Genomic DNA, 11,469 nt, shown 5'->3' on the forward strand with positions numbered 1-11,469 from the left:
TTTAGCAAAAATAGGATTAAGTGAACGGGGCCTTAGTAATGGCCAGTATACCGTGATTAGAGGCATTTGGTTCGCGGAGTATAGGTATGAGGTATGGGCCTGTGGGGTATGGGTTTAGAATGACTAAAACCCATACCATATACTTGGTTGTCAATGATATGGGGTTTAGAAACCTTGGGGGGGGGGGGGGGGAGATGGGTTTGACTCATTCTTTTTCCTTAAGTATCAAATCCATGGTATTAAATTATTAATGGGATGAGATTCCATTCCAAAATTGAACCAAACACGGTATCAAATTCCAACTCAATGCCACCCTAACCCCATTCCCAATTCCAAACCCATACCACTCTACTAAGTACTAACCAAATGCCCCATTATTTGTTTAATGTACGGAATATAGAACACATAATTGAGAAGAGGGAAGTAATGGGCCGTGCATGTGGGTACCTACCCTGTGTAAAAAATATGTTCGTATTGTAGTGGATCAAACACTTTTAGTAGAAAAAAAAATAGCTATCAAAATTTTGTACTAAATTCTCATGTATTGTACTTATTTCGTTTTTTTTTGTTACTTGCAAGATGCAACACTTTGATTTTTACATTATTTACATACTTTATTCTTTACTTTTATCAAATTTATATATATTACTAACTAAAAATATTAGCTATTGATGTGAATAACTTTCTTCTTTCAAAACAAGATGTCACGTGTTACAAACTTGTAGCCGGTAGCCCATATTTTTAATGATTCTATATAGTAGTATGGCATTTTAAGTAAATCTAATAAAAACATGATAATTGATAAATAAATTTTACTATAAATCTTATTTTGAACTCTTTAATGGAACAAAAACTATAAGTACACAAGAATTTTACTATAAAGCTTATATTGAACTCTTTTTAAAGTAAGTAAATGTGTGCTCCAAATTTGAGATGTACTTATCTTCTTGATGAATGATAAGTAAGTACATGTATCGAAGTATCTTCTTTTGAACTAAGATCATAGCCATGTACATTGATGTGTTGGATTTATTTTGTGTCATCATTAAATTATTATGAAATATATATCTAATAACTATTTTCAGAATTTTTTTTACATGTAATTATATACAAATTGTAGCGCTTAAATCCTTTCATTTGTAAGGAGTAATTTTATCCAATGATTAATAATTTAACCCCTAAATTTAAAAATAATAAAAATGGCAAAAAAAAAAAAGCCTCTTTTAAATATAATAAATTTACAAAAATAAATGGTTTCAAAAAAAATAAATAAATAATTTCTTCAATTAAAGTTAAAAAAAAAAAAAAACCATAAAAAAATTAACATCATCATCTGCTTTCTTCAATTCTACATGACATTGTAGAATAAACAGGCAGGTGTTGCTGTAACAACTTAAAGAAGAATTGCAAAATTGGAACACACATTTACAGTTAAATACATGGCTATGATCAACGTTCAAGAGAAACTGGATTAAATCAAGGTACAACATCGAAAATCTGATCTAATTACTCATGCAATCTTTTGTGATAGAAGTCCTAGATGATATGAGAAGTCATGAAATTTCAACAGAAAGAAGGAAAATGAAAAATACTTTAGGATTTTTGTGAAAATTAGAAATATCAATCAGAAATATTAAAATAATATTTATTAATTAAGGTCTATTTTTTGGAGGGAAAAAAACTACGTTTTGTTTGTGTCATTTACTTATTTATATCGTCTTTAATGCCTATGTTTTGTTTGTGTCATTTACTTATTTGGTAACATCTTTAATGCCTCTAAACATTAATATCTTTAACTATGCATTGTAAAAGTCTCTAGCCCTTTTATTAGTTATATTTTGACTTTTATTATCTTCATGCACATATGTGATCAGGTCACGAATATGTTCAATTAGATAATTGTAAAAATTTGATATCTATAAAATTCATCTCAGAAAAAGATAAATCATATCCAACAATATACGTGATATGAATTTAATTTTCATAACAGTGCATCCTTATGTTTTGTAAAACTTGACAGCAAATGTCAACATTTAACAATGAAAAAGGAGTGAAAAAGGAGAGAGAGGGATCATTCAACCACCTTTAGTGAATAATATGCATATAGTCATATGAAATTTTGTTCGATTTGTCTAGCTCATCAATGTTTATTTTTATAATAGTAATTTTTTTTTTTTTATAATTTTTACTCATACATAATTACAGATATGAAGTATTTTAATTATGCATTGGCATGCACCACAGTCAAGACGTAATCTAAAGTGAATGTAAAAAAATCACTAATTCTTGTATTTTGGCACATTACTTGTTATTTGAAAGGAAAATTTGATTTTAATAATCCAACCTTTGCGTAGTTTTGTTTTATTAATCCGACCTTTTGATTATTCCACAATAATCCAAGCTTTGGGGGGTGTCTTAGATTATCAGGCCAAAGTGACCTGCTACCTGTTTCTCAGGTAATTTTTATTTTCATTTTAAATTTTTTTGACAAAAAAAATAATTAAAAAAAAAAGTGAAACCCAGCCACCCACCTTCCCCGACCACCCTCTGCCGCCCCTCCCACTCTCTATTCCAGTTTTCAACCACCCCTACCCCCTTGCCAACCCTCCCCCTCACTCCAGCGCAGCTGCTGCCCCTCCTTCTCCCTTGTCCAGTTTCCGACTACCTTTGAAGTCCACCCAATTCCCTAAACCCAGAACCTAAAACACCGAAAACCTAGAAATCAAAAAAGGGGTTATGTTATTTGAGGGGGGCGAGTTGATATTGCAGTGCCGAGAGTGGGTACGTAGGCGGCAGCCGGAAATTGGGAATGAAGAGAGAGAAATTGAGGACGATAAAGGGAGGTTGGCGGTGTGTGGTCAGTCGTGGGTGGCTGGGTTGAGGGGATCGAAATTAATGGAGAGTGAAAGTAAAGAGAAAGGAAGTAAGAAGGAAGGATGGGCTGCCGGAAATTATGGAGGAGGAAGGAAGTGGGGTGCTCGACAATTGGAGGGACCGACTGTCGGTGGTCGGATTTTGCAAGGGAGGGGTGGTGTCGTTCGTGGTGGTGATCGGATTTTGTAGGGGAAGGAGTGGTGGTGACTGGTGATCGGATTATGGAGAGGAGGGAGTGGTGGTGGTTGATTTTTGGAGGGGAAGCAGTGGTGGTGGTGCTGTCATGATGTTTGAAGGGAAGAAGAAGGAGGAGGTGGAAAAGGGGGGATTTTTGTTTTTTAAAATTTTATTTAAAAAAAAAATTAAAAATAGTTATTGGACAAATGACAATTTGACACATGGAAGGTGACCTGCATCTTAAGGTTAAGTGACCTGCTTGGCCTGATAATCTAAGATATCCCCCAAAGCTTGGATTATTGTGGAATAATCAAAAGGTCGGATTAATAAAACAAGACTACGCAAAGGTTGGATTATTAGAATCAAATTTTCCTATTTGAAAATGTAGTTTTTAGTTGAATTGAATGTTATCAGTTTACATAGTATAAAAAATTAACTCTTGATCAAAATATTGTAGTGGTTTAAAAACTATTGTAGTCATCCCAACAACTGTTCATTGTTCTTGCATTATCAGATTGTAAAAATAACTCAATTATAATTATATTATTTCAGGTAAAGGAGGCGTAATTGCATTAAAACCTCGCATGTTTAACCTAGTGCGAGCTAGCTGAGTAAGCCCATTAGAAGTGGGGGGAAGGATAATTAAATCCCCACCCCCAAGAACCTTTAGTAGAATTTGAACTAACAACTTCATTGTTGTAAGATGCAAAAATCTCCACTACATCAAGCCTAGCTTGATTGCTTGATAATTATGATCAATGAAACAATATAATTTTGACAGTTTATTCCTCTAGTGCAACCTACCAAAAAATCCAATAACAAGAAAGCATATTATAGAGGTTAAATTGTCCTCCACCTTATAATCAAGTCAAAGAGATCAAGGCAATATACTAAAATCCAATCAATCAAGTGCATATCACTCTGCCAACTCCAAATCTACAAATTCTTCTATTATGCCACTCCTTCTAGTTTACTCTTTTCCTCCTTTTCACCTATATAACACGAAAACAGCTCGAATTTAGAAAACACATACATACATATTGCTTGGAAACCGAAAAACCTCAACTCCAAGCCATTTCTAAACTTCATTAGCACGAAAACAACAGTGCTAATAATACACAAAAATCTCAAAAAAAAAAAAAAAAAAAAAAAAAAAAACCTTTTTACCGTAATGTAAAATCAATCTTAGTGCTAAATCAACCTGTTTTTTTTTACCTTTCAAATAAGTGATTACAAGTTACAAGTGATAGTAATCCGTACTTGTAAAAACAATAATTCGGGGCCCCATTTACCCACCCACTGCACCTTATCCTTTCTCGTTATATAAACTGCACTAAGTTTATATATTCAACTATTATAATCTAAACACCAAACAAAGAGTAAAGTTAACTCACACTCTTCCATCTCTCTTTATTTCTCTCTTTTTTTTAACACTATAGTTCCTTTACTAAAACTAGTAGTCACATATCTTCAGGTAAGCTAGCAACTCTTGCTAGTTAGTTACCTAACGGTTTTCATTCATCACTTGACACGAAAACCTCTTTATTCATTGTTCTATTTGTGAAATTTGATTAGAGATGATTTCGTGGCACGACCTCTATACCGTGTTGGCGGCCATGGTGCCGTTGTATGTGGCTATGATATTAGCTTACGGGTCGGTCCGGTGGTGGAAGATCTTCTCCCCGGACCAATGTTCCGGGATCAACCGTTTCGTGGCGATCTTTGCTGTGCCTCTCCTTTCCTTTCATTTCATCTCTACGAATAATCCGTGGGAGATGAACCTTCATTTCATAGCAGCCGACACTCTCCAAAAAGTGATCATGCTTGTGTTATTAGCCCTTTGGACTAACCTTACTCGAAACGGCAGCCTCGAGTGGATGATAACGATCTTTTCTCTTTCCACGCTTCCTAACACCCTTGTTATGGGTATCCCGCTTCTCATTGCGATGTACGGACCGTATTCGGGTAGTCTCATGGTTCAGGTGGTGGTGTTGCAGTGTATTATTTGGTACACGCTTTTGTTGTTCTTGTTTGAGTACCGTGGGGCGAAGATTCTTATCATGGAACAATTTCCTGAGACTGCAGCATCTATAGTATCCTTCAAAGTCGATTCCGATGTCGTCTCGTTAGACGGCCGGGACTTCCTAGAGACGGATGCTGAGCTTGGACAAGACGGAAAACTCCATGTTGTTGTTAGGAAGTCTAATGCCTCTAGACGGTCTCTGTCTGGTATGACACCGAGACCGTCTAATTTGACAGGAGCTGAGATTTACAGTCTCAGCTCCTCTCGAAATCCGACCCCTAGAGGGTCGAATTTCAATACCTCGGATTTTTATTCTATGATGGGATACCAAGGATTTGGTGGCAGGCTCTCGAATTTCGGGCCTGCCGACTTGTACTCAGTACAATCCTCACGAGGACCTACCCCTCGTCCTTCCAATTTCGATGAGAACCCGAATGCTTCTCCAAGGTTCGGGTTCTACCCAGGAGCTACTACAACAGTAGCTCCTGGTACTAATCCTCCGAATTCGGCTACCGGGTCTTACCCAGCACCGAATCCGGAGTTTGTCAATAGCACCACCACCGGTGCCAGTACCGGTGGGAATAAGAGTGGTGGAAAGAATCAAGAAAAGCCGGGCCCGCAACAACAAGCGCAGCCCGGACAAGGACAAGGACACCACCAAAGCAAGTTGAGCCATGATGCTAAAGAGCTTCACATGTTCGTGTGGAGCTCTAGTGCTTCTCCTGTATCAGAGGTTGGTGGGCTCCACGTTTTTGGGAGTAATGATTTCGGCACTCCTGATCAATCTGGTCGCTCTGATCAAGGTGCTAAGGAAATCCGGATGTTGGTTTCTGATCAGCCACAAAATGGTGAAACAAAAGGTACACTTTTTAAAATTAATTTAATTATATATATTCTGCTATACGTGATTTTGTCATAAATTTCCGAACCAATCATGTTACAAAATACCACTTTAGTTTATTTTATACTCGAATTTGATTTGACTGCATATATTTGGAAAATAACTAAACAGCTTTAAAAAATTATTACAATGTTGAATATGTAAATGTATATATAAATTCCAAAAACAGCCCCATTATTGATTTCAGGGCTTAGGAAAAGTGAGGAATTTGCAAGGGAGGATTTCAGCTTTACAGGTGGAGAAGAGGAGAGAGAAAAAGACGGGGCGATACCGATGGCGGGGATAAATAAGCTAGGGTCGAGTTCGGCGGCGGAGTTACACCCGAAAGCCGTGGCGGGAGCGGACGAACTAGGTGGTGCTAAAAACATGCCTCCGGCTAGTGTAATGACAAGATTAATCTTAATCATGGTTTGGAGAAAATTGATTAGAAATCCCAACACGTATTCAAGTCTAATCGGCCTAATTTGGTCATTGGTTTCTTTTCGGTAAGTTAATTGGACCCTACCAAAGAAAATTTAGCCAAAGAAATAATGTTCTCGTAACCTTTTTGGTTTTCGCCTTTTTAGAAAGTGTTGCACGCTCTACAATTACATTTACATACTCTCTCAATTATATTTTAATAGTCGATCATTCTATCAAGATTTAATAGTCACGTTGCTGGTTTAATCAGAACTAACAACAACGTATAAAGTAACAATTAAATCCGAACATATGAAGTAGGAGTTGTTGTTTGTTTTTGTTTGTTAATGAATTATATACCTAAAAAGTTTAATGAATGTTTGGTTACAAATGCAGGTTTCATGTGAAAATGCCGATAATAATAGAGAAATCAATCTCAATACTTTCAGATGCTGGACTTGGTATGGCTATGTTCAGCTTAGGTGAGTTATACTCCCATAACGTTTCTGGTTGATGCTTCCCAATTTCCCATGTGCTATGTTTCTTAACCGATCATGTAGGTCCATTTGCTAGAACACCAAATTATATAAATATAATATTTCTAAAATTCTCTTTTTTAATTTCAATCAATTGCAATTATTTGGGATGGTTTTTCGCTTTTATGTCCACCTTCTTTATTATAAAAAAAAAAAAAAAGGTTAGAATCCGTTTATAATTTAAAATAAGATAAATTTAGATAAAATAAGTTGAATTAAACAGGACATTGATCCATAACTACTCGTTCTTCTTTATGCTAATTTTATTTGGACACTGTTGCAAAGCTGACATTTAACCATATGCTCCAATTATGTCCCCTTTTTTCGGTGCTTTTGCTTTTACTAAAGTGTTCTCTCTTCTCCCATAACTTCTTTGATTATGGTTGTCCTAATCTAGCATCTGGACTTGTTGCTAGTATTCTTTGTTTGTTAGGGCCTTAGGGTTAATTATTCTCGATTAGCCGGATAATGTTGGAAATTAATTACTGTTTGATTTTATGTTAGCTAGTTAATTAGTTACTCCGATTGAAATATCGATAGTATATATTGTGTTTTATATAAACACATATTTTCTACACTTTATTACAACGGACTATATTAATTTAGAAATGTATATTAAATTCACGTGTCTTCTAATATATCTCCTGTTAAAAATTGATTATATACAGTTGTATTATACATCATTTTTCTTTTATTTTAAACCCATACTAGTTGGACTTTAAAGTCTGTAACATGATCTTTATCATTAGATAAAGGGATAAATGTGCTTCATATTAATGAGATGACACATAGTTGAGGAATCCATTGTCGTTAGATTTGAAGCAAACATATTATTACTTTGAATATTGTGTCGTATTTTGAAAAGGATTTTGCTAAACATAAAACAGTAGATACAATTTTTTTTTTTTTTTTTCACAAAAGATATAAAGATAGATTTTATATGAAGATATATATGTTCATTGTTAAGTCATACACCATTATACCCTAAGCTAATATTCTTTTGAGATTGAGTATTTATTTTTAAGTACTGTACTGTAAAAATCTTCTTAAATTTTTCGTCATTTAATCGATTAACATAATTTACAATTACTATCATTTTTCTCATCACCATTTAATGAAATGTCTAGTAAAAGCAATCAACGTATTAAATTTTCATTAATGTTTAAGAACACCTAATAAATTTGTATGGTATATTATTCTTAAAAGCCTTAAATAAATCATATCATGAAAGGATGCGGAGTATTAACTATTGGAATACAATTTCTCTATATCGTTGTCAAATCACCTATTTTAATACACTAATACATTATATGTATATGTCCTTTTGATATAATTTCATAATTGGTTGAACTAGAATGTTAGTTAGTTGTTAGCTCACATTAATTACACATTTTTCGTATATTACTAAGATTATACTTGATGTATAACATAAAAGAGTAAATGAATCATTAGGCTTGAGCTAAATGTTTTAGATAAATACTACTCCGATCCGTATGTAAGATGAAAGATCGATCTTATAAGATAAGAACCTCTCTCATATCAATCGATATGAAATGATAAATAATACTAAAAATTCGGCAACAATGTCAAAACTCAAAAGTCCCATTGACATGATTTAGAGTTGTGGTTAGTAATGGACTGACGTATGTACAAAAAAGTAGGACCATTACCTTTGTGCTGCGTAGGTTTGTGGTCCTAGCATGAAGGCCATTAGGTCTTACTAACAATTAAAACCTTATCTCATGTTTTTGTGTTACATATTTTCTGCAAATTATATTGGTGGATGCTAATATGAGTAGGATGCATAATTTGTTACACTTATACTTGTTGTACTAGTATGATTTATGACTAGAGAATAATTGTTTTCTTTTATTGTGTATAAATGGAAACTTTTGAAAGGTTTGTTCATGGCTCTACAACCAAAGATGATTGCATGTGGGAATAAAGTTGCCACCTTTGCTATGGCTGTGAGATTTCTTACGGGTCCGGCGGTTATGGCGGTGGCTGCCATTGCTATTGGTTTAAGGGGTGATCTTCTTCGAATTGCCATTGTTCAGGTTTGTACGCATATTTTTAACTTACTCTGCAACTCAATAAATTTTTTTAACAAATATAAATATGGACAATAGTGTTTTTTCACCTTATAAAAAATTAAATCTCAATGTTAATTAGGTCTAATTGGGATTAATTACTTTAAATAAATAGTTAATCAATGACAAATAAGTTTAATAATAAATTGTTTTAGATAATTTCTAGTGAATATAACACACTCGATCAGCCTATCATATAAAATGATGACTTATTTTATGACATGAATAACATAGTACCGAGTATATAAAATATATATATACTAACTTATAATATTTTTTATATAAAAAACAGGCAGCACTTCCTCAAGGGATTGTCCCGTTTGTTTTTGCCAAAGAATACAACAATCATCCAGCCATTCTGAGCACTGCGTAAGTACATTTCTAAAGTTATTTCTTTATTTCACTTTATATATTATGAATTTTTATTTAATTGAAAAAATTAAACTTTATATATATAATATGAATTGTAACGTGCTTACGTGCCTAATCAGATGCAATTTGCTAAACAAAAGAACGGCAAACTTTAATGACTATCAATTGCATTTCATCATGGTGCATTATACTTTACTACACGTGAAAAGTTGATTTTTCTTCATAATTAAATAATCAAAAGTAATTACAATATATGTTCCATGAATCTTATCTTATAAATAATGACAATTAATGCTAATAACCTTTTGTGCTATGTAACATTAGAGTTGTTGTCTATAGACTATAGTAATGCTTTCTTTAATTTATTCTCATATAAGTATTCTTCTCGAAGATTATTGTATTGCTAATTAATAAAAGATTAACCAATAATATTGTGTTGGATTTCAAATTGACAAGTGACAGTCCATTAATATTTTAAGTGACCAATTGACATTGAATATAACTATTTCGCATAATAAGTTATTTTACATACTTTTTAGTTTCACTATTTGTGATTTTGTATAAATTAACTTTGTTTGACGAATTAGAATTAGCCAGATCGCCTTTTACTAGATGACTACATATAAATTGTTGTAAAAAGTTCTAACATTTGATGTTTCAATTTTTGTGCACAGCGTGATCTTTGGGATGTTGATAGCGCTACCTATTACCTTGGTCTACTACATCCTATTAGGGTTATAAAAATTCTTTTTCTTCACCAAAGAATGAGATTAAGCTAATTAAGCTTATTACTACGTCGAAGTTATCCATCAATTTTGGGGAGAAGAAGTTAATTAATTCCAAAAGTCCAAGGTGTTTGGATGTTATTGGGTGCCCTAAAAAAAAGGGTACAAAAATTTTCCCACTTTCAAGATACTCTCAACTCTCAAGACTACAATGGTCAAATTGGGATATTGGAAAAGTGAAACTACTAATTCACATTCACCAAGCAAATCAAGGTGATTGGTTGTTAGAGCTAAAGATATTTGACTTATTGAAGGAATTTGCTGCCTAATTTGAGGATCATGCTCCCACAAACTTTAGACCACCCCAAAAAAAATTTGTAATCTCAATTTTTTAATTAAAAGTTTGGGAAAAGCAGGCAAAAGAGAGGAAAATAGGGATAATTGTGGGTCCCCAATTTTTATATATTGTTAATTAGTAGTTTATTTAAACTATTATGGAATATTAATATTATTAATAGCAGTAACAACGTGGATTGCTATTTAGATTTTTTTTTTTTTTTGACTTAAGGTTAGTATTTTGTTTGTAGTATACTAGTATTGTATTGATGAAGAGATGGAATGTAAATTTTGATTTGTAAATGCAAGTTTTTTTAATTAATTTGGAAAATTAAATGGTTGTAGTCTTCTAGATCTTTTTAGCAAAGAGTAAAGAAGTTGTCATTGTAGAATATTTTATGATGTTTGTCTATTTTAACTTGTAAGGTTAGATTCTACTTTCTAGTTGTAGATCATGTCAACAATATTTGCGGTTCATGCTTCTCTGACAAAGTATCGTGTGTTTTAAATAGTTTCTATTTTTAGGGCAGTGCATGTGTACCATATTACTCCAACTATTTATGCGCACAATAATGCAATTATCAATTGAAATAAAATCTTGGTTGAAGACATGTAATGGAATAATGAACATTTAATTTGTAAGAAACGTTTAATGTTCAATTGTATACAAATTTAATAAAATTACCATAAATGTTATGATTCTAAATACGTATTAATTCATACTAAATGTCAGATAATATAAAACTCCTTGATTAGAATGATTTCCATTGATCAATATTTATAGGGTTACAATGAGAAACCTAATCATATTAGGTAACTATAAGATATGTACAGATATCAAAGATAATCTTATACAAAATATATCTTAAACCTGATGAGAATATTCTATGGATATTCTCTATCACACCCCCGCAGTCAGAGTGGGAGAAAATCGGATGCTTAGACTGGATCTGAATCACGCATCGAACGGTAAGGATAGTATAGTAACCCATGATCAAAAGAGAAGTAGTAGACGTGTGCTGGTGATGACGATGAG

General features: G+C 33.2%; 1 protein-coding gene across 2 annotated transcripts; it reads left to right on the top strand.

Annotated features, from left to right (window-relative positions):
- The first annotated feature begins 4,398 nt into the window (after window positions 1–4,398).
- LOC145632229 (auxin efflux carrier component 4-like) lies at window positions 4,399–10,785 on the top strand. 2 transcript variants are annotated; one of them, XM_081684550.1, is made up of 6 exons: window positions 4,399–5,934; window positions 6,145–6,460; window positions 6,771–6,856; window positions 8,810–8,967; window positions 9,293–9,369; window positions 10,047–10,785. In XM_081684550.1, the coding sequence occupies exons 1-6, from the start codon at window positions 4,629–4,631 to the stop codon at window positions 10,111–10,113; spliced, it is 2,010 nt and encodes a 669-aa protein (XP_081540676.1). In that variant the 5' UTR covers window positions 4,399–4,628; the 3' UTR covers window positions 10,114–10,785. The 2 variants fall into 2 exon arrangements, with proteins under 2 accessions (XP_081540676.1, XP_081540677.1); XM_081684551.1 differs by having other exon boundaries at window positions 6,163–6,460.
- Window positions 10,786–11,469: the final 684 nt, after the last annotated feature.

Source organism: Chenopodium album, chromosome 5 (assembly GCF_948465745.1).
Source record: "Chenopodium album chromosome 5, dcCheAlbu1.1, whole genome shotgun sequence".
NCBI lineage: Eukaryota > Viridiplantae > Streptophyta > Magnoliopsida > Caryophyllales > Amaranthaceae > Chenopodium > Chenopodium album.

Coding starts and splice junctions, on each gene's coding strand:
- LOC145632229 (XM_081684550.1), top strand. CDS start 4,629: ATGATTTCGTGGCACGACCTCTATACCGTGTTGGCGGCCATGGTGCCG. Junction 5,935..6,144: donor ACAAAATGGTGAAACAAAAG/GTACACTTTTTA, acceptor TTCCAAAAACAG/CCCCATTATTGATTTCAGGG. Junction 6,857..8,809: donor TATGGCTATGTTCAGCTTAG/GTGAGTTATACT, acceptor AACTTTTGAAAG/GTTTGTTCATGGCTCTACAA.